Raw genomic sequence first — 24,222 nt, 5'->3', positions numbered from 1 at the left:
TCTCTAAAAATCAATGGAAAAATGACCTCGTGTGAGGATTAACAACAACAAAAAGATCATCGGAGGCCAAAAAACAGCATAAGTGATGCCTTTTCACTTTTAGCAGTGCTGCATGAGGAAAATTAAACCACCATGTGAACAGGTTGGGGAGGGAGTAGGATGTGAAACTGACAGAACCAGCCCACCAGTCATCAGGTGGGATGGGCATACAGAGAGCACTTAGAAGCAAGCTCTGCTGCATGTGGGAGGGAGAAGCAGACTAAAAGCAGTGTTACCAGTGACAAGCTAGATAGCCAAAGCATGCCTGCAGAAAGGTGAGGGCTAGGGCAAGGATGAAGACATTTAAGGGAATATTGCAGAAGCGTGCAAAGGATTTGTGAGCAGTCTGTAAAGGGGGACACAATGACAGTGCCTCTGAGGCTGCTGACCTGGAGGTGGGAACAGCAGCAGTGCTCAGGCAGAATAGGGAGTTCGGGCACTTTAGGGAGATAAGAAGTTACGGCAGTTTTAGCATGCTCCATTTTTATTGAAGATGGCGCACCCAGGTAGACTGCCCCATCTGAGAGGTCAATGCTGGCCCACTCTGGTAGTCAGTCAGTGGGAACTACCATGACACCTGGACTTATGTGGCTGGATTTACAAAACAGTGGGTCAAGATGCCTCAAGTCTATGAGATAATCAACAAGTTCTGTAAACTGAAATGGTAAGAGCACAGAATGAGACCGACTTTTGGGAAGGACAGCCACATTTAGGGAGCGGGAAAAGGAAGAGGTGACAGCAAAGGAAACAAACTAATGCTCAGGTAACATGACATAAGGTGACACAGATCAGACAAAAGTTGCACTGAGCCTGGCCAGCACGGCTCAGTGGTTGCGTGTTGACCTATGAACCAGGAGGTCATGGTTTGATTCCTGGTCAGGACACATGCCCGGGTTGCAGGCTTAATCCCCAGTAGAGGGCATGCAGGAGGCAGCTGACCAATGATTCTCATCATTGATGCTTCTATCTCTCCCTCTCCCTTCCTCTCTGAAATCAATAAAAATATACATTTGGGGGGGGGGGAGGGCATGTGCTGGGGGATAGGGGCGGTCGGGGAGAGGTCAATGGGGGAAAAAATGACTTATTTAATATTTTAAACAAAAAATTTATATTATATATATATAACAACAACAACAACCATAGCCCAGCCAGCGTAGTTCAGTGGTTGAGCATTGACCTATGAACCTGGAAGTCATGGTTCAATTCCTGGTCAGGGCTCATGACTGGGTTACAGGCTCAATTACCAGTGTGGGCCATGTAGGAGGAAGCCAATCAATGATTCTCTCTCATCATTGATGTTTCTACTTCTATCTCTCTCTCCTTTACTCCACACACAAGGCAACCATAAAGGAAGATTGCATTAGGAAAAACCTAAGGGGTCTGGATTGAAAAGTAGGGAGGCAACAAAGAAAAGCCCAGGCCCCGATGGCTTCATAGGTGAATTCTACAAAACATTTAAATGAGAATACCAATTATTCTCAAATTCTTCCAAAAAATTAAACAGGAGGGGACACTCCCAACCTTACTTTTACAAAGCCAGAATTACCCTGATACCAAAGCCAGATAAGGATACTACAAGAAAGAAAATTACAGACTAACACCCCTAATGAACACAGATACAAAAATACTTAACAAAATACTACCAAACTGAATTTAATTTTTATTTTATTGATTTTTAGAGAAAGGAAGGGGGTGAGGAGATAGAAACATTGATTTGCTGTTCCACTTCTTTATGCATTCATTGGTTGCTTCTTGTATGTGCCCTGACCACGGATAGAACCCTCAACCTTGGAGTAGTGGGATGATATCTAACCAACTTGGCTACCTGGCCAGGGCCAAGCAAACTGAATTCAATCGTCAATGATCAAATGGGATTTACCCCAGGATGCAAGAATGGTTCAATATATGTAAATCAATAAATGTCATACACCAAAGATAAAAATCATGATTGCCTTGATAGATACAGAAAAGGCATTTGACAAAATTCAACATCCATTCATGATATAAATGCTCAACAAATTTGGCATAGAAGGAATATACTTCAACATAATAAAGGCCATATATGAAAGACCCACAGCTAACATACTTGACAGTAAAAGGCTGAAAGCTTTCCCTTTAAGGTCAAGAACAAGACAAGGGTGCCCACTCATACTACTTCCACTCAACACTACTGGAATGCCTAGCTGGATCAATTGGGCAAGAAATAGAAGCTATCCAAATCAGAAAGGAACAAGTGAAATTATCTCTGTATTGCTGATGATCTGATCTCATATATAGAAAATCCAAAGACTCCGCCAAAACACTGTTAGAACAAATTCAGTAAAGATACAAAAATACAAAAATCAACATATAGAAATCAGTTCCGTTTCTACATACTAACAACAAAATATTTGAAAAACAGAAATAAAGAACATAATCCTGTTTACAATAGCATAAAAAACGATAAAATACTTAGGAATAAGTTTGAAGAAAAAAAAGAAAGATCTATACACTGAAAACTATAAGACACTGATGAAATTGAGGAAGACAGAAATAAGTGGAAAGATATATTCATGTATCAGAAGAGTAATTAGTACTATTAAAATGTTCATACTACCTAAAGCCATTTATATAGTCAATGCAATCCCTATCAAAATTCCAATGGAATTTTTTTTTCACGGAAATAGAAAAAAGCAATCTTAATATTTGTATGGAACCACAAAGAACCTGAACAAAGAAATCTGTAGAAAGAACAAAACTGGAGGCGCTATGCTTCCTGATTTCAAACTATACTACAAAGCTAAAGTAATAAAACAGTATGGGACTGGCATAAAAACAGAGACATTGACCAATGAACAGAACTAAGATCCAAGAAATAAACCTACACAAATATGGTCAACTAATATGTGACAGGGAGGCCAAAAATAAATACTCAATGGGGAAAGGACTGTCTCTTCAATAAATGGGGCTGGGAAAACTGGATATCCACATGTGAAAGAATGAAATCGGACTGCTATCTTAAACACCACTCACAAAAATTAACTTGAAATGGATTAAGAACATAAACATTAAGACCTGAAACCATAAAACTCCTAGAAGAAAACAAAGGTAAAAAGCTCCTGAAAGTGGTCTTGGCAATGATTTTTTTTGGATATGACACCAAAAGCACAAACAACAAAAGCAAAAAACCACAACTACATGGAAAAGCTTCTGCAGAGCCCAGTTTAATCTCAAAAAGCTCTTAAAAACAGAGTAAAATGGTGGTTACCAGAGGATGACAGGAGGGGAAATAGAACAGATATTGTTGAATGGTACAAACTTGCAATGAGTACTATGGCCATACTGTACTACTCAGAGATATTGTGAGTTTAGTTGCAGATCACCGCAATAAAGTCAATATTGCAATGAAGAGTCACAAACGTTTTGGTTTCTTAGTGCATATCACGTTATGGTTACGCTATACTGTAGTCTATTAAGTGTGCAATAGAATCAAGTCTAATAAAATAATGTACAGCCTGGCCAGTTTGGCTCAGTGGTTAAGTGTTGATCTATGAACCAAGAGATCCCTGGTTCTATTCCCCGGTCAGGACACATGCCCGGGTAGTGGGCTCCATCCCCAGTGTGGAACGTGCAGGAAGCAGCCAACCAATGATTCTCTCTCATCACTGATGTTTCTTTCTCTCCCTCTCCCTTCCTCTCTGAAATCAATAAAAATATATTTTTAATCAATAAAAATATTTTTAATCAATAAAAACTTACTTTAAAAAATGTATATGCCTTAATTAAACATTTAGCTGAAACCTACTAACCATCAAAAAAGAAGCAGCTTCTGTACAGCAGAAGAAACAACAAAATGAAAATATATTTTTGGAGTGCAGGAGAATTTTACTAATTAGTTTATGTATGCCATGAGATGAAAAAGGTTGAAAATGACTGCATCAGGGTAATGCAAACCAAAACCACAATGAGATAGTACCTCATTAGAATGGTTATTATAAAAAAAACTAGAGGCCCCAGTGCATGAAAATTCATGCACTGGAGAGGGGGGTCCCCTCAGTCCAGCCTGTCCCCTCTCACAGGCTGGAGCCCTCAGGGGTAGGAGGTGACCCAGCAATCAGGGGAAGGTGACGCCCCCATCACACCTCTGCTGCTGCTACTGCCAGCAGCACAAGCCTCGGCCGGCCCTGGTTACCTGAGCCTTGGGAGGCCCTGGGCAGCCGCCATCCAAGGCTTGCCTGCACCTCGGGCTGGCACTGGGCAGCTGGGGGGCTGAGGGGACTGGGCGCCATGATCTTGTGGCCGTGGATGCCGCCATCTTTGAGGGTGTGGCTGTCAATTAGCATATTCCCTCCTTATTGGCTGTGGGTGCCATCTTTGTGAGGGTGTGATGGTCAATTAGCATATTCCCTCATTATTAGATAGGATAGTAAAAAAACAAATGTTGATAAGAATGTGGAGAAAAAAATAAAAATAGTGGCCAAAACCAGTTTGGCTCAGTGGATAGAGCATCGGTCTGCGGACTGAAAGGTCCCAGGTTCGATTCCGGTCAAGGGCATGTACATTGGTTGCGGGCACATCCCCAGTGGGGGGTGTGCAGGAGGCAGCTAATCGATGTTTCTAACTCTCTATCCCTTTCCCTTCCTCTCTGTAAAAAATCAATAAAATATATTTAAAAAATAATAATAAATAAAATAAAATTAAAAAATAAAAATAAAAATAGTGTTACCATATAATCCAGCAATCTCATTTCTGGGCATATATCCAAAAGAGATGAAATCACTATCTCAAAGAGGTATCTGCACTGACACGTGCACTGCAGCATTATTCACAATAGCCAAGATATGGAAACAATCTAAGTGTCCATCAACAGATGAATGAATAAAGAAAATGTGGTGTATACACACAATGGAATATTATTCAGCCATTAAAAAAAGGAAATCTTACCATTTGTGATAACATGGATGTACCTTTAGGGCATATGCTAAGTGATATAATTCAGACAGAGCAAGACAAATACTGTATGATATCATATGTATGTGCAATCTAAAAAGATAAACTCATAGGAACAGAGTAAAATGCTACTTGCCAGAGATGAGGGGTGGGGAAAATGAGGACATGTTGTCAAAGGGTACAAACTTTGTTATAAGATGAATAAGTTCCAGGGATCTAATATACAGCATGGTGACTATAGTCAACAATACTGTACCATATACAAAAAGAAAAAGAGAATGGGAAAAGCAGGGAGGGCCCCCATTAAAACCACCACCCCACAGCTCTACTTGGGAGTGGCACTGTATGGTCCCAATGAGAAGTTTTTAAAATAGGTTATATTCTCAGAGCACAAACTTTCTAAGGTTTTAGATTCTACTATGAGATTGACATTTTGTAGGTCAAAGAAGTCAAGTTTTAGTCAAGTTTCAGCAATTTCATGCAGTTCTACTTAATACAAATGAACTAAAATCTGAAGATTTACCCGTTTTTCTTTAATTGGAAATTAGCTGGCACACATGGGAACAGACTGACCAAGGGAGGAAATACCTGGGATATTGGAAAGGGGACACTGCCGAGACCTAAGTGTTTGCTGGGATGTAGCACTTCGAGTACTAAAACCAGGAAAGTCCTATGCAAATGGGGACAAGTTGGTCACCCTAAATGAAGAGGAAAACTCTAGGAGGGACACGTGATCTACTCTCAGGTCTGGCTAGGAACAAGCAGAAGCATCTTAAGAGATTCAAGGTATATAACAAATGAACCACAGATTTTTCTTATGAATTCTACTATCCCCTGCTGTCAAGTTACCTGCTGTTTTAGTTGTACTTCTTGCTGTCTCATTTGTTCATATTTGTGCCTCGATTCTGTTGCTTCCTTTAACAACTAGAAAACAGAAACATTCTGGCAAAATACTAATCGTAATTACAAATATGACTACATGTGAAATGACCTGATACGTGTAATCCTTCCAATCATTATTTTATTAAGAACCCCAAGTCTATAGGTGAAATGTTGTTACACCAAGTGCCAGTTACCTGTATCTTTGATCTTTACCACTTATTAACACATAGGGATGTAGGAATAATCTTACTGCTTAGAAAATGTACTGTGGATGACTAATAGGTTTATAAAATTCAGGATTAAATTATTGTGTTTTAGGTAAAAAATAATTAGAAGTCTAGTATTAGCAGAAAACATGGCTAGGAATCTTGACATATGGGTGCATTAGAAAGCCCCTCTACTCCACAGAGGCAAGATGAAAGGGTATGGAGCTAAGCAATGAAATCAGAGACCTGGTTTCTGATCACTTTTTAAAAAGCAGGGCGGGGCGGGGGGGAGGGGCTTAATTTACTTGGGCTTCAAAAAAATTATATAATGAAGTTGCATAGTAGGCATCTATGAAATTCAGTCCCTGAAGTAAAATGTCATACATAGGCCAAATAAGCCCCCAAAAGTTCTTAAACCAACCAGAAAACATATATGTGTAATGTGCGTGTGGGTGCATAAATGAAATTACATTCCAACTCTAGAAATAACACCCACGTTTTTAGTTACACCTGGGATAGCACTGTCATTTCAGGCGGCAGAATCACGTTGTGTGAACAATGTGTCTCTCTTAACCCTACATGCACACTCAACGTGACCTGTTCACATCATGAGGGCCACTCAGGAACAAGTCTTCATGCCAGGCTAATTTGAGGGAAAGCTGGATGGAACAGTCTTCATTATCATAACCATTTCTCATTTTTATTTTATTTTTTGGTTAAGCACATATAATTGAATTGCCAGGTATTAATTATACATACCCACCCAATGAAATTCCACTGTATTCACAATTATAGAAGGCAATATAATCTAAGTATATACTCTGAGAACAATGCTGAGTGATTAGGGCATAGAGAATTTTGTTAAAAGTTTTATCAGAAAATTATACAAGTAAGTAAACAAATAGTTTCCCTAGTTTCAAGGTACTTTATTGAAAACAAAATGTAACAGTATTATGAGACCCATGTTTCGTAAGCTTGATATTAAACTGAATTGCCAAATTTAATGTACTAAATACTGGTATTATTCTTGAACTTGGTGACCATTACCTAAAAGTGAAATAAACATTCTAAGCACAGAAAAGTCAAACAAGTGCAGGTCTTTCCAGTAATGTGGTCTAATCTCTCTAGTAAATCTTCTATACAACAAATTAGAAATAAAAAGCCAAATGCTTTCTAACACAAACATACCCTTCTCAATCTAGAGCAAAAAACCAACAACAAACAATTAGCATGACCCAGGTGCTACAATATATGTAGAATAAGTTAACATATTTTAAATGGCTTTGGTTACAATTAGGCAATAATTTCTTTTTAAGAAACAGAACTTACAAACTCTCTCTCTCTCTGATGTTTTTCATCAGCTTCCTTTATCAGCTGTGAGGTCTGGTGAAGCTTGACATCCACAAGCTGTTGTTGTACTTCCTTATGTTTGAACACTTTATCAATATGCTGCAGGGAAAGTCAAATTCTCCCATCACTTAATGAAAATGGAACACAAGGAAACATAACACGAGTTACAATGCCTTGCTTCTTACTCTGCTTTCCCTGCTAATGCCATCAGAGCTAATAACTGTGTCTTTCTGATTGTCACCTCAAAAATGGGCTCTCTACTAACACCCCATTTCCTCTCTTTCGGAGGTGGGCAATCAAGCACTTTGGCAGTCACATGCCAGTACTTCCTATTTCTAAAATTGTTTTTAAAATATTTCTAGTGATGTTAGAGAGGAGAGGAGGGGGAGAGATAGAAACATTAATGATGAGAGAATCACCTATCGGCTGACTTCTGCATACCCCCTAGAGGGGACGGAGCCCGTAACCTGGGCATGTCCCGACAGGGAATTGAACCGTGACCTCCTGGTTCACAGGTCAATGCTCAACCAATGAGCCACACTGGCTGAGCCATCTTTTTCTTGGTACAGTCTGAGCCTCATCATCATAGTAAGTAGATCAGAAATAGGAGGTACAGCCCGGCCAGTGTAGCTCAGTGAATGGATAAGGAGCTCAAACTGTTAACCCATGGATCATATACAGAATTTCTGGAGACTTTTTCTTCCTGTTAAATTTTTCCAATTTCTTAGTTGAAAGAAGCATGCTGTGAAGGCAGGCATGGCCTCAAGCAGATGCCCCTCATCCCTGCTGAATCCCAGTCCCCTACCTATGTGGGGACAGCCATGCCCACACTGCAGAGTTAAAAAAGCCAATCCAATGGCTACTTTTTGTAAGGTGTATGGGGCCCAGCACATAGTAGCCATTTGATAAAAGGCTGCTATTATTTCCAAGGAAAACTTTGATGTGGTTATTTATGTATAATAAAATGGTCAGATTATCCCTTCTCAGTTGCAGAAAGAGTAACTCTTCCTGACCAAGGAAAGAATATATGATAATGTTCAAATTAATAAGACACAAAAAATTTATAAAAGGGGAGAGAATCAGAAAATTCTGGACAATGACTAGACATTTAATATTAAGTAATTATTGTTCATTTTTAGGTGTGAAAATGGTATTGTGGATAAACTTAAAAAAGAATCCTTATCTTTTTTTTTAATATCTTTTCAAATATATATGAATGGAATAATATGGCACCTTGGATTTGCTTCAAAATAACCCAGGGGACAAAAAAAAAGCAAACAAACATAAAACAGCAAAATAACCCAGGGGAAGGTGACAGGAATATAGCTGAAACTATGGTTTCATCTACTGAATCCAGGTGACATATTTTCTCTCTACTTTTGTTTGTTTGCAATTGTCCATAATAAAAAGTAAAAAATGATGAGTGATTAAAATAAAATCATGTTAAAAACTAAGTTTTTGAAGGGCTATATGTAAAATTCTAAATTAATATAATCCAAGGTTTGTCTTAAAAACTGGATAAAGTAACCCAGAGCAGATGCCACAATCTTTTTTTAAAATTTTAATCAACTATTTAAATCTTTTTGTGTAAGGAATACAACACAGATAAAAGCATAACATTTTATTAACTTAAAAGGCAGGGGAGACCCTGGCCTAGTAGCTCAGTTGGTTAGAGGGTCGTCCCAATACACTAAGGTTGTGGGTTCGATCCTCAGTCAGGGCACATGCAAGAATCAACCAATGGCCAGGCTGGTGTGGCTCAGTGGTTGAGCGTCGATCCATGAACCAGGAGGTCATGGTTCGATTCCCGGTCAGGGCACATGCCCAGGTTGAGGGCTCTGATCCCCAGTAGGGGTGCGTGCAGGAGGCAGCCGACCAATGATTCTCTCTCATGATTAATGTTTCTATCCCTTTCCTTTCCTCTCTGAAATCAATAAAAACATATTTTAAAAATAAATTAATAAAAAACCCTAACACCTCTGCCAGGCCTGTGTGCCCAGTGGTTGAGTGTCGACCCATGCACCAAGAGGTTGCCGATTTGATTCCCAGTCAGGGCACATGCCAGGGTTGTAGGCTTGATCCCCAGGATGGGCGTGGAAGCAGCAGCCAATCAATGATTCTCTCTCATCATTGATGATTCTATCTCTCTCCCTTCCTTTCTCCGAAATCAATAAAAATATATTAAAAGAAACACACACACACACACACACACACACACACACACAAAACAACAACACACAAAACAAAACAAAAAACACACACGCCCAGCCGATGTGGCTCAGTAGTTGAGCGTCAACCCTACGAACCAAGAGGTCATGGTTTGATTCCTGGTCGGAGCACATGCCCAAGTTGCGGGCTCTGATCCCCAGTAGGGTGGTGTGTAGGAGGCAGCCAATCGCTGTTTCTCTCTCATCGATGTTTCTATCTATCACTCTCCTTTCATCTCTGAAATCAATAAAAATAAATTTTTAAAAAAGCGGCCCGCCTTCTACTATGCATACACAAAAGTTGTACCACACCATGTGACAAGTTTTACATGTTTATTAGTGAATGGTGAAAAGAAATTGCTAATGAGAAGCTGTTGAAACAAACCAAACGCCTTTACCTCCTCCCTCATCGAGTACTGTTCGATGAGCTTCTTCAGCTTCTCTCCCAATTCAATGTTCTCCTGGCGGAGTCTGGCATTGTGTATGTCATGCTGTTCCAGCTGTGCCTGGATTTCATTTAAAGTAATTTGGAAGTGTGCGGTTGCTTCTTTACGTCTTTCTTCCTCCTCTCGGGCCTGCTGCACATTTTCTTCCTGATTATGGAAAATAATTTGTTAATGGTATAGACCTATGGATAACGTGCTCACAAAAGCTGCTGCTACGTGGGTTCATTTACTGCTGCTCTGAAGTGATGCTTCTGAATTCTAATTCCTTCCCTTTATTTATGAACTAAAGGCTATCATTTAAAAGCAAGAAGCTTTTCTTAAGTAGATGGAACAATGGGAGAGATTTTGCAAACTGCCCTGCTATAAGTAAGAACCATGTGACCATCTGAAATTCACTATACTGCTAGAATAGTAAGGAGCTTGTCCACCCAGCCAGCTCCCTCCATCTATGTTCTCCTCACTGGTTCCACAAGGCAGCATCTCAAAGCAGCCTCAAGAGACAGATCCCTTCTTGGGACATACCTTCTACTTCCTAGGGGCAAGAGGACAAATGGAATCTGTACTTTAAAAAGCCTACTTCCAACTCTTGCTAGGATACACGTATTAAAAGACTTTTACATGTCTAAACAATTAACTGTCCAAACAAAATATTGATTTGCTATAGGGAGGGAAATACCACCTATTTTAATTAACATCTAAATCCAAAGATTCAAAAGCCAAGAGAAAAACATAGGCTCCCACATCAGGTGCAGATCCATCCCCTGAGTGCTCCTGTGTTCTAGGCCTTGGGGGTGTGCTGTGGTAGGGAAGTCTGAGGAGATGCTGCTCAGTGAAAATCAAACTGAACTCTGTAAGGGAGGGCCCGCCCTGTGTCTTTTTCCTTCTTCCACTGTTGGTGACAATTAATCTTTGGGTGCCTGCTCCCTCTTCCTTTATAATCAGCCAAGTGCTCTTCTAAAAGTACTCAGGAACTGGGTAGCTGGCATGGGCAAAGGCAGCTTGGCAAGGTAGCTGAGTAACAGCCCGGGGGGGGGGGGGGGGGCGAGCTCAGCACGTGCTTTCCCTGCCCAGGCTCTTTCTGCCTCTAGTCTGTTCCCACTTACTTCTCATCGCATGTCAGATTCTCATACGTGGTAATAAACTGCATCAGTGCTCAGCAGAAAACTGGCAACTTTGCGCTTCCTAAGCCATAGCTCCAAGCAGGAGAGCTTGCTATAAATACCAATCTCATCTAGAACCCCATGAGCACCTTTGAGGGACCCTAAGCATCAGATCAAGCAAAATAGAAAGCAAGATGGTAGCTCTGTCTCCAAGTAGACACAAGGACTTATTTTAAACTAGAGGCCCAGTGCACAACATTTGTGCACTGGGGGCGGGGGAGGGGGGGTCCCCTCAGCCCGGTCTGCGCCCTTTCACAGTCCCATTTCGCAGTCCGGGAGCCCTTGAGGGATGTCCAACTGACGGCTTAGGCCCAGTCGGACATCCTTAGCCCTGCCGCGGAGGCAGGCCGCTGCACTCACCAGCCATCAGCCTGGCTTGTGGCTAAGCGGTGCTCCCACTGTGGGAGTGCACTGACCACCAGGGGGCAGCTCCTGTATTGAGGTCATTCTGCAGTTTGGTCGATTTGCATATTACCCTTTTATTATATAGGAGGATAGGTACACGGTGATTATAAAAAACTGAGTTAGTCCCACCTGAAAAACAGAACAAAGAACCAACTAACCTTTAACGTCTTATTGTGACGCTGAAGTTCCCTGCAGAGAGACTCTAGTTTGCTTCTTGCCAAGATAGCCTTACTGTGCTCACTCTGCAAGTGAACTTTCTCTTTCACGATCTGGGCTTGCTTCTTCTGCAGAATCTTCATTTGCTTCTGAACATTCCTGCTCTCCTCCAGCTAAAATAATAAGCACTGCACATTTAGGAAGTACACTGAAAACCTTTGAGTTATGGATGGAAGAATTACAGTAAGAGTTATGAACACATTTTCAATATCCAAATACTGTAATGGAATATTTCATTTTCAATTAGTTCATGCCACTCTACTCTGCCAACCTTCTCTTTTCCAGTTGTGACAGGAAAGTAAGCAAACAATCTAGGGCAGGGAAAAAATCTTAACCTCTTTACTTTCTTACTAAAACAAAAATATGATGTTTGGGGGAAACTTTTCAGGAATCAATACCATTGAGTTTTACTTTTCTGAAAGCAGACATAGGCTACTTTAATGAAATGGCTCTCCGAATTAGAACTTAATAAGCTGTGCTCAGGGTTCTTGGTGAGTGAGGGGGGATCTTTGCAGGTGTGCAGGAGGCATCTTTGCAAGTTGGAGCAAATGATTCTATTTCAAGGTTAAATCAACACTAATGGATAAGATGGCAGCCTTTCACTAAAGCAAATGATGCTGTCATGATTTCAGAAACAAGAGTGACACCTTGTGGTCTATCAAAACATACCAAGCATCCTTACTGGCAATGTGCGCCTACAGCTATTAAAAAAACCTTTATGGAAATTCCTGCTGGAAAAGTAATACTTTTGTAAAGTAATCTCTCTGTGGCACAGTTCCAAGAGGCTGCAAGTTCTGCAGACACCATCTGTAACTCCAGTGAGGACTGGAAGTCCCCCAGCCTTCCCAGCCTCAAGGTAACCACAATTCTGAATCTTGGGTTCACTACTCCTTTGCTCTTCTCTCTTTCTTTTATGTCATGTGTGTGTGGTCCTAAAAGAAATCATTTTGGTTTTACTTGTTTTGACTTTATTGTGGCTACTGCAACTGAGGAACAAAATTTTTTATTCTCTTTCATTTAAATTAATATAAGCTTAAATAGTCACATGTGACTATTGGCTGTTTTGGACAGCACAGCACAGCTATAGATTATATTGCTAGGAGTCATTCAGATTATTCACATGTAGCTATAGATCAGGGAACAGCAAACTTTGTATATATCCAGAAGGTAAATATTTTAGGCTTTGCAGGTCACATAGGATATCTGTTGTGGTATCCTCTTTTTCTAAACAACACTTTGAAAATGTAAAAACCATTCTTAGCTTAGTACAAAAACAGGCCTCACCAGATTTAGCCAACAGGTTGCATAATATTACACTTTTTAAAAAATACAAAACAGCCCTAACTGGTTTGGCTCAGTGGATAGAGCGTCGGCCTATGGACTGAAAGGTCCCAGGTTCGATTCCGGTCAAGGGCATGTACCTTGGTTGCAGGCACATCCCCAGTGGGAGGTGTGCAGGAGGCAGCTGATCGATGTTTCTGACTCTCTATCCCTCTCCCTTCCTCTCTGTAAAAAATCAATAAAATATATTTAAAAATATATATATATATAACACACAACACGCTGTACTGACCCATTCATTTATCACTGAGCATTTGGGTTGCTTCCAGGTTTTATTACTCACAATGATATGAACATTCTGATGTGCTTCCTCGTACACACATGCAACAATTTCTCTTGGGTGCAAAACTAGAAGTGGGGTTGCTAGACAGTGGTTCTATTTCACATTACTATGCCAAACTGTTTGCCAGAGTGGCTGGCAAATTTCTTTGCCCATCAATAACTTATAAGAGATCAAGTAAATGCACATCCTCTCCAAAACTTAGTATGATCTGGTCATTGACAAAAAGTAGTATTTATGATACAGAATAACTGCTTTAATAGATGAAGCCCCACCGGTGTGGCTCAGCAGTAGAGCGTTGATCTAGGAACCAAGAGGTCGGCAGTTCAATTCCCGGTCAGGGCATATGCCGAGGTTGTAGGCTCGATCCCCAGTACGGGTGTGTGCAGGAGGCAGCCAATGAATGATGTTCCTCTCTCATTGATGTTTTTATCTCTCTAACCCTCTACTTTCCTCTTTCTATAAAAATCAGTAAAAATTTATTTTTTTAAAAACCAACAGATGAAAATACATATAAATTGTCAATGATGAGTCACGTTAAGTATTTCACAAAAGGCGCTAATTTTAACATTTATATTAGAATTCTAAAAGCCTTCCAAAACCCTTACTTCAGAGGGTTCTATGACTTTTCCATGCTTTAATTCAAAAAGGATTGGCAGTATTTTCATATTGAGACTGCTTTCTTAATTTTAAAAAGAGAATTAATGCTACTTGAAATAACATAGGCCCAGAACAAATAAGGCCAATTTCTTTGGAGGCAACTGGGAAAAAGGAATGCCTGGAACACAGTATATGGTAAATAAAAATTTCCTGAGATACAGTATTGTTTTAGTAGACTATTTCATCCAACTCACAATCTCAATCACAATGGCTAAAACCTTTAACTCTAAATTTCCCTTGGAAAAAGTTAAATATAGGAACCATTATACCCCAAATGACTTAAAAGCATGACACAGGAATGAAAATACTGACTTAGACATACTCCAAACTGAGTTTTACAAAATGTATACCATATCTTAGCATTCTAATGTACTATATGTATCACATTATAAAACTGTCATACAAGCAACAAAAAAACCCCCCCAAGAAATCAGATTCTCCTCTTCAATTTTAGAATAAAACATAATTTAACATTTAAAGCTACACCAAAATCACATTTAAAAAAACTTATCAGCCCAGCCGGCATGGTTCAGTGGTTGAGCGTTGACCTATGAACCAGGAGGTGACGGTTCAATTCCTGGTCAGGGCATATGCCTGGGTTGCAGGCTAGATCACATTGTGGAGCGTGCAGGAGGCAAGCTGATCAATGATTCTCTCCCATCATTGATTTTTCTATCTCTATCTCCCTCTCCCTTCCTCTCTGAAATCAATAAAAATATATCTTTAAAAAACTTATCAACACATATTCATTTTGCTATATTTTATATGGCCCTCAACCCCTTGATTTAATACTCACAAGATCAGCATATTTCTTACAGAGAGCTGCCAGCTTCTCTTCTGGAGTTGAAAGGGTGTTTAGGGCTTGCATCAATAATAAAACTTCTTTACCTGATGATTAACAAGATAAGAAATAAGTCCTGGAAGAAGAATGAGATCTAATCTAACCTGCAAATTCTACACAGCACTTCCTATGTTCTGACACCCAGAATAAAATAATTTATGCCTATAACTAGAAATAAGAGATTTACCAACTAAATTAAGAAAGCTATTTTTAATTTCGGGATTGACAGGCACCTCTTCCGCACCCCTACCCCTAATTTCTTCACTCTTTAACACAGTTATTTGTAAGAACTCTTGCTGAAGGTTTAAAAATTCCCCTGCTTACTCACTGATGTCCAACTTAAGACAAAGAGCAAGTTACAAAGGGCAGAATATTTTTAAAAACTTTCTCCTAACCAAGTACAAATATAGAAGCAAGTTCAAAGGGAATTTCAGTTGGTACTCTGCCTAAGGTACACATTTGTGACACATGTCTTTTCCTATGCACAATTAAAATAATTTCTGAATGATTTAGGAAGCATATTTTGTGTGTTAACCAAGTTCAATGTAAATAAAAAGATATCAAGATAGCTTTTCCCTTGGGAAAAAGAGCTTAATACTATTTAAAGACTTTGGCAGGGAGAAGCAGGTGGCTGAGATACAAGTGGCATTTACAAATAAGTGATAATGTTTTATTTTTTTTAATATATTTTTATTGATTTCAAAAAGAAAGGGAGAGGAAGAGAGATAGAAACATCAATGATGAATGAGAGCATCACTGATCAGCTGCCTCCTGTACACCCCACACTAGGGATCAAGCCCACAATCCAGGCATGTGCCCTGACCAGGAATTGAATTCTGACCTCCTGGTTCATAGGTAGATGCTCAACCACTGAGCCATGCCAGCTGGGCCATTCCTTTTCATTGCTGAATAATATTCCACTGTATGAGCTGATGGTAACAGGTGTTTCGACTTTTGGGCTATTATGAATAATCACATGGTAATGTTATGTGTAACTTTTAAGACTCCATCTGCTGTTACACATATAATTGGGGCTGCTGACTTTTTGAAGAAATCTGTCTTGTTTGCAAGGAATTAAAATCATTTTTTATTATATTTCTATAAATTTTTAAGGTTTCCAATTTACCAGAAAATGGATTTACTAAGAAGGATCATTCTAATTTAGCATATAGAAAACCACACAAATTAAACACTGTTAATTTTAGGTATAATAAGCTTAAAAAACTTAGGGGCAACCAGTAAGGCTAAAATAAAAGGGGATTTCAGATATCATAACAAGATTCAATGAATCACATCTTAGTCCTAAATCTCAAACACAGTAGGAGAAAGAAAACATACTCTTGAAAGCCAGTCTTAACCCACTTTCAGAACTGCAGATAACATTATGTCATCTCTAAATTGTTGTGACTAGTTTTTAAATAAAGTGATCAAATAAATATATAGTTTTCAGAGTGAATTTTGGTCAGACCACATTAAAGATGCAAACAAGGCAAGTCGAATATTAATTCCTTCAAGTTGGCCCCAAATTTTTTCACAAAAGCCAATTACTGATTATTTAGAGAGAATTTCCTACTCTGCTATCTTTGCCTCCTGCACAGAACTGCAGCAGACAGGCAGATGGACCACACTGAAGACCACAGACGCTAAACATCCACCTCAATACTGGCCACTACAGGCCATGCTCATAATCACCTGTGTAGCAGGAAATGTAAAATAAATGAGCTGCGTGTGACAACATCCAACCACTAAGCAGAGATTATTACCTAAGGTTTTTTCTTTGTTCCTGTTGCACTCTGAATCTTGCTGACCATCAGGGGGATCTGTTCTAGCTTCTTGCCCAGGAATTTCCTCTCTTGGCTCTTGTGTGCAGTAGGCTGGGTTCACCAAACTTCTGTTTTTTGTTATAAAGTCACTGCCTTCAGCCTCTTCCAGAGAATGCTTGTTACTTGTTCCACCACAATTTGAGTCTTGATGTTGAAGAATATCGTTTGATTGAGAAGTACGCAACACATCTGCTTTCACCCCTAACCCGCACATTCCAGCTTCTTCCATTGCACCAATCACAAACTAGAGGGAAGGGAGGAAAAAAGATGAAAAGGGGGTTAAATCAAATGTAATCAATGTTTACTACCAATAGCACACCATAAGTTGACAGCTTTTTTTCTTTCTTAGTGGTTTGTAAAATTGATGTAAATATTGTAGGTAGTTTGTAAGTTTCACTGAGAGGTGACCTAACTGTAAAGTGTAAGAAAATAAAGTTAAAACAAATCACACACCTAAGTGGTACCAAAGAAAGCAAGACATGCCATTTAGTTGTAAGTCTAAACTTGTTTTCCTATAAAACCTCGACTACTTAATTAGCACCTTAACAAATGTGAAATTATACCAAGTTAATGAACACAAGTTATTTTGGTCTTGATGGTAGATTTTTGGTGGGGATCACTTTGCTTTGTAGTGTACACAGATGACAAATTACAATGTTGCACACCTGAAACTTATAATGTTATATTCCAATTTTGCCTCAAAAAAATTATTCTGGTCTTATCCTCAAGGAAATGGTACAGAAGAGATGGCTCACTAGGTGTCCAGCAAAAACCCCATGCTCCTCCAGTATCCTGCGGAGCTGGCACTGCTGGACCAGTGCTCAGCTAAATACTACGTCTCCCAGGCCCTTACATCTAAGTGGGACTCCCATGTGAAGTTCCCACCAATGGAATGTGAGCCCAAGTGATGACTGTCCCTTCTGCAACAAGATTTTTTATTCTTAGAAGTACATGTTCTTTCTCCATTACCTCTTCCCCATTGTGGCTAAATGCAGAGGTCTCCAAGATCCTATGAGATGGCAGAGCCACAGGATGAAACCAGCCTAGGCCCCTAAATCCCATGTACATATAAGGAAAGTCAACCTTTTTACAAAGAACACCCACACCACTGTTATTAAAGTACAGTTTGCATGGATGAAGCTTGAAATAATTACACTGTGTAAAAGAAGCCAGACACAAAAACCACAAATTGTCCATGCCAAAACCGCTATTACAGGAGCAAGAAAATAAAGTTCTCCCATGTTAAGCCACAAAATCCTACCTTATAATAGACAAATATGCAAATTGACTGCACCTTCGCTACACCTAAGCCACGCCCACCAACCAATCAGGACGAGTATGCAAATTACCCCAACAAAGATGGTGGCTAATTTGCATATCAAGACAGCGTAGAAAGAAACCAAGAGATGCTGAAGGGAGCAAAGCTGCGGAGAAGCAAGCAAGCCGGGGGGAGGAGAAGGGAGGGGCGGAGGCGGGGCCGGGGGAGAAGGAAGGAGAGCGGGGCGGGCTGGCGGAGAAGGCGGGCCGGGGGACAAGGGAGGAGCGGAGGCGGGGCGAGCTGGCGGAGAAGGCGGGCCAGGGGACAAGGGAGGAGCGGAGGCGGGGCGGGGTAGAGTGCAGCAGGAAACCCTATTGCAGGATTTTTCCTGCAACGGGAACGCTAGTTTTGAATATAATGTTTTAAGCAGGTATGCCTACCCCAATATAGATGGCAGGCAATGGAGAGATGGCTTTATTCTAGTATTTTATTCTCAAATCAGTAATTTTACCATTTATTCATGGGTTTCCCGTTAACATTGCTTGTTCATATGATGTGGCACAAACTTAAATTCTGTACAATTTCCTCTCTGTGTGAGAGCATTTTTGTTTTTTTAAATAATACAATCAGGGGATGTCTAATACCTTTCTTTTATCACAAATGAACAAAAGCTACTTTTCAAAGTTCCTAGAACAGATTATGTCAAGTTATAATAATATCCAACTGGAGAACTAAAAATAATTTAAAGTATCAAAGCAGGGAATAGAGAGGTTAAAGGAACTATATCCTTATCTTTTACTAGAGGCGGGGGGCCAGGATTCGTGCCTGGCCCACGTAGCGCCAACCACTGGTTGTGTCCCCTGGAGTGGGGACAGGCGCTCCTGTGTGTTGTGTCTCCGCTCCAGCCAGCCCCCAGCTTCCTCCCACCTATCTGAGCACACAGCTCCTCCTGAGCTGTCATGACGCTGGCTAATTAGCATATTCCCTGTTTATATAGAGAGAAAATAGTCTAACTAGAGGCCTGGTGCATGAGATTCATGCACGGGGGGTGGGGTGTCCCTCAGCCCAGCCTGCACCCTCTCCAACCTGGGATCCCTTGGGGGATGTCCGACTGCCCGTTTAGGCCCAATCCCTGTGGGCCTACACCAGCAGTTGGACATCCCTCTCACAATCTGGGACTGCTGGCTCCCAACCGCTCGCCTGCCTGCCTGCCTGATTGCCTCTAACCGCTTCTGCCTGCCAGCCTGATCCATGCCTAACTGCTCCCCTGCCAGTCCGGTCGCCCCCAACTGCCCTCCCCTGCCGGCCTGGTTGCCCCTAACTGCCCTCCCCTGCAGGCCCAGTCACCCCCAACTGCCCTCTCCTGCTGGCCTGATCACCCACAACTGCCCTCCCCTGCAGCCATCTTGTGGTGGCCATCTTTGACCATATGGGGACGGCCATCTTTGACCACATGCGGACAGCCATCTTGTGCAAGGGCGTGAGGGTCAATTACCTCTTTATTATATAGGACTAATGACCCGGTGCACAGATTCATGCACACTGAAAGGAAATTAATTAGAAGGTGGCTGGTGGGGCAGGACTGGGTGAGTCGGGCCAGACACACCCTGGAGCCAACCTCCCATGGTCCATCCCTGGCCGACCGCACCTAGGGTGGCACCGTGGCTCAAAGGGCATCTGCAGAATGAGCAGGGTACCTCCAGTAGATGGGGTCCCTCGGCCTGGCCTGTGGGGATCGGGCCAAAACTGGCTCTCCAACATCCCCTGAGGGGTCCCGGAGTGCCAGAGGGCACTCGGCAAAGTTACTATCCTACAGAGTGTGAAATGCAAACACAAGTGTGCAATAAACCAGATTCGGGACCAATAGTGCCCCACAACAACATAACCTATGGCCAAAGGTGGAATTGCACAGCCCCACGAGGAATCAGGCTCCCTCCTCTCTGGTTTCAGGGTGCATCACCCAAGAACCACCACTACCAAGTCATTGCGTCTCAGCAGCTCCTGCATTGAGTGTCTGCCCCCTGGTGGTCAGTGCCTGTCACAGCAACCAGTCGGACAGTCAGACACGTAGCATATTAGCCTTATATATATACAGATGTTGACAAATCAAGTACTGTGCTTTTGAAAGAAGAAGTTGGTACAGCTACTTTGAAAAATTCTTAAGCAATATGGATACCTGCCAACATAGTTAATTCTAGTCCTCGGATTTTACCCAAGTGAGTACATATGTACAGCCAAAGGCCAAGAAATGTCTAGAGCAACACTATTTGAAATTATCCCAAAATGAAATCAACTCAAATTTCTATCAACAGAAGAATGGATCATTCTAACATGTTCAGACCATCCAGCAATGACAATGAACTACTACATGATACAGCAAAACAGATGAGTCTCAAAGACAGACTGTTGCAAGGAAGGTGTCACAAGAATATATACTCTAGGACAGCAGTTGCCAACCTTTCGGACCTCACGGACCACCGGCTGGCAACTGCTGCTCTAGGAAACCATTTAATAAAGTTCAAAAACTGGCAAAGCTAATCAATGGTGCTGGAAATCAGGATAGTGATTACTGCTCAGGGCAGGGCCTTCTGCAGGGCTTGGTAATATTCTGTCTTGATCTAGATGGGGCAACGAGGATGCTCACTTTGTGAAAATTCATTACGCCTTAACATTTGTGCTTTGTATACTTTTCTGAATGTATGTGTTACTTCAATAAGGTTTATTTTAAAATTTGTAATTTATATACTAGTATTATTCAAAATTGATGAAGAACCAAAACAGAAATATTTTCCTCTACGAAGAGAGATGAAAGGTGTGTTGCTTTTCATGATACTTTAAAAATACTATACATGTAATACGTTCATTTCTTACAAAAATAATGCATTAAGGGGAAATGGGCTATTTTGAGTTATAGTTTGATGCCACACTCTAAGCCTAATTCAGAATTTACAAAGTAATATTGAAGACTCTTTAATTCGTTCAAAAAAATATTTAATTTCACTTTTAGACTAGCCGGAGTGGCTCAGTTGGTTGAGCATCATCTGGTGCGCCAAAAGATTGCAGGTTCAATTCCCGGACAGGGTTTTGGGTTTGGGGTTCATATGGGAAGGCAAACCAATGTATCTCTCTCTCTTCAATGTTTCTCTCTCTCTCCCCCACCCACTTCCTCTAAGCATGTCCTCGGTAAGGATTTTTTAAATTTCACTTCCACGTGTAATGCATTCTATAGAGCATTGTTTCTCAAGTGTAATCCATAGGTATTAAGTTTATTTAAAAATTAATGATGAAGTTTTAAAAAATGTCCTTTGTTAAATTCCATTACTGCTGAAACTTCTTAAAGCCATTAATATGCCCCAATAATATACTTCAGAAGTAGTACTCTCAAACCAAATGCAAAGTGATCATTTTAACACTACATTATACATTTAACTACTAGTTCCTACCTCTACTTTATAAGAGATAATAAACTGTCATATACTAGCTGGGCACATAATATTAACACAGACCCTTTACACAAAAGTAATACAGAGAGTGAAAAAAAATGAGTACTATTAATATCATCTTCCCCAATTTTAAAAAAATAATTTTCAAACCTATTCCTTGAAAACCATTAATATTAAGAATAGGGATACAAAACAACAATGCTGGCTTTAAATATTGATGAAAGTTTATTCAAAGATAATTAAAATGAAGACTGTTTTAACTCTAACACATAATAGAATTTCTAAGAAGCATAATCATAATAAACCCCACATAATACCAGAAAGCATGTTGTAAAGCCACATCCTATATAATAAAAGCCTAATATGCTAAGTGTCTGGTATTTGGTCGCCCGTTCAACCAATCAAAGTCTAATATGCTAATGATATTCTAAACCATTCAACTGCTTTCTATGACATGCACTGACCACCAGGAGGAAGATGCTCTGACTGGTAGGTTAGCTTGCTGCTGGGGTCCGGCCGACCGGAACTGAGCAAGATGGGCCAGACACGCCCTGGAGACCTGCCACAGTCCCTCCCAGGCTGGCCAACCTCCCGCATCCCTCCCCAACGGATCATGCACTGGTGGAATCCCTTGGCCTGGCCTGCACCCTCTCGCAATCTGGGACCCCTTGGGGGATGTCGGAGAGCTGGTTTTGGCCCGATCCCGTAGGCCAGGCCAAGGGACCCCACTGGTGCATGAATTCATGCACCGGGCCTCTAGTCCAAATATAATGAGCAAGCAATGTGGAAGATGAGGAGCATAAATAATTTTCACCAAGGAAAACCTGAGGCCTATCCTAAGATCAATTTTAATAAGAAAGCTACCTGAGGAATGAAACTTGTTAATTTATAGTTGTTTGTTTTATTGATTTGAGAGAAGAAGGGAGCAGGAGAGACAGAATTCTCTCAACAACAATGATGAGAGAGAATCCCTGATCAGCTGCCTCCTGCACACCCCCTACTGGGGATCGAGCCCACAACCCAGGCATGTGCCCTTGACTGGAATCGAACCCAGGACCCCTCAGTCCACAGGCCAACACTCTTATCCACTGAGCCAAACCAGCTAGGGCAATTTGTAGTTTTTCAGTTCTCTTAGTGATTTTCCATAACACTTTTACTGAGATATAATTGTACACCCTACTGAAAGTATACAATTCACTGGCTTTTAGTGTTTAGAGCTGTGAACCATCACCACAATCAATTTTAAATCACCTTTGTCACCTCAAAAAGAATCTCAGTACTTTTGCTATAAAACCCTAATCCTGCCCTAGCTGGTTTTGCTCGGTGGCTAGAGCATCAGTCCTCGAACTAGAGGGTCTCAGGTTCAATTCCAGTCAAAGGCATGTACCTTGGTTGCAGGCATGATCCCCAGGAGGAGGCATGGAGGAGGCAATGATTGGTGTTTCTCTCTCATCGATGTTTCTAACTCTATCCCTCTCCCTTCCTCTCTGTAAAAAATCAATAAAAATGTATTAAAAAAAAGAAATATATTAATGGAGAACTAGGTGAATGGAACCAGAGCAGAAGTCCACTGGGCTTCACGGCATGCCTGCTTTTACCTTTCAAGTTAGGGACCACGAGTTACCTTCATAACAGTTTGTTCTTGTTTTTTAAATACCATACCAAGATGAACAGAGTTCTCTAATATAGTACCTATTATCAGGAAAAACAAGGAGAAAATGTTTATTTAATTCCCAATCTAAAATAAAAATGAAACCAACAATAAGTACTTTCAAGATTAAATTTCTTTTTTTTAAAAAAAATATATATTTTATTGATTATTTTACAGAGAGGAAGGGAGAGGGATAGAGAGTTAGAAACATCGATCAGCTGCCTCCTGCACACCCCCTACTGGAGATGTGCTCGCAACCAAGGTACATGCCCTTGATCAGAATCGAACCTGGGACCCTTCAGTCCGCAGGCTGACGCTCTATCCACTGAGCCAAACCGGCCAGGGCCAAGATTAAATTTCTATGTGAACCTTTTCCTAAGCAAAAACATAAAAGTATAAAACACTTTCACTATGTTGATCAGTCCAGTAATAAGCAATGTATTTAGCTCTTATAGCTTGAAAGATAGTAGAGAGCACACCATTCAGCCCCAACCAAGTTTACTAGAACCCTAAACCCCAACAAACTCCCCACCCCAGACACTACCCACATGTCAAAGGATGCATTTCTCCATCTTCCTTCCACTGTCTCAATACTTGGAGCTAAGATGTCTCATTTTTTAAAAAATAGTATTTTTTATTTATTTCAGAGAGGGAGAGAAAGAAACATCTATGATGGGAGAGAATCATTGATCAGCTGCCCCCTGCATACCCTCTACTGGGGATCCAGCCCGCAACCTGGGCATGTGCCCTGACTGGGAATCGAACCGTGGCCTCCTGGTTCATAGGTCAATGCTCAACAACTGAGCCACGCAGGCTGGGCCTAACATGTCTCCTTAACTGAAGAAGAGAGTCTTTCAAAATGGACAGTCACCAGTTTATATACAACTAACTGCAGAAGCAATGAATAAGTATTACAGAAATTTTAACAAATGAACATGAATACTCTGTAGTCATCTACTACCTGTAATAGCTTTTTGGATCAACACGTTTGAAACTGAGCCTACATGGGATTTAAAAGCTTAAATGAAAAAAAATTTAAATAAGTTTCTTTCCTGTCTACTCTGTGAATAAAGAGAAAGATGAAT

General features: G+C 40.7%; 1 protein-coding gene across 3 annotated transcripts in view; it reads right to left on the bottom strand.

Moving 5' to 3' along the window:
- The window catches only part of TXLNG (taxilin gamma), a 46,155-nt gene that overhangs the window by 7,057 nt on the left and 14,876 nt on the right, over positions 1-24,222 (bottom strand). For all 3 annotated transcript variants that reach the window (XM_079764431.1, XM_079764430.1, XM_079764429.1), the window contains 6 exons: positions 16,726-17,029; positions 14,918-15,009; positions 11,783-11,953; positions 10,012-10,206; positions 7,386-7,505; positions 5,818-5,892 (listed from right to left, as the gene is read on the bottom strand). In XM_079764431.1, coding sequence (XP_079620557.1) covers positions 5,818-5,892; positions 7,386-7,505; positions 10,012-10,206; positions 11,783-11,953; positions 14,918-15,009; positions 16,726-17,029 — 957 coding nt within the window. The remainder of the gene's footprint in view (positions 1-5,817; positions 5,893-7,385; positions 7,506-10,011; positions 10,207-11,782; positions 11,954-14,917; positions 15,010-16,725; positions 17,030-24,222) is intronic.

The sequence above is a fragment of the Cnephaeus nilssonii genome (assembly GCF_951640355.1).
Source record: "Cnephaeus nilssonii genome assembly, chromosome: X".
In the NCBI taxonomy this organism is placed as follows: Eukaryota; Metazoa; Chordata; class Mammalia; order Chiroptera; family Vespertilionidae; genus Cnephaeus; species Cnephaeus nilssonii.
This window is presented reverse-complemented; position numbering and strand designations above follow the sequence as displayed.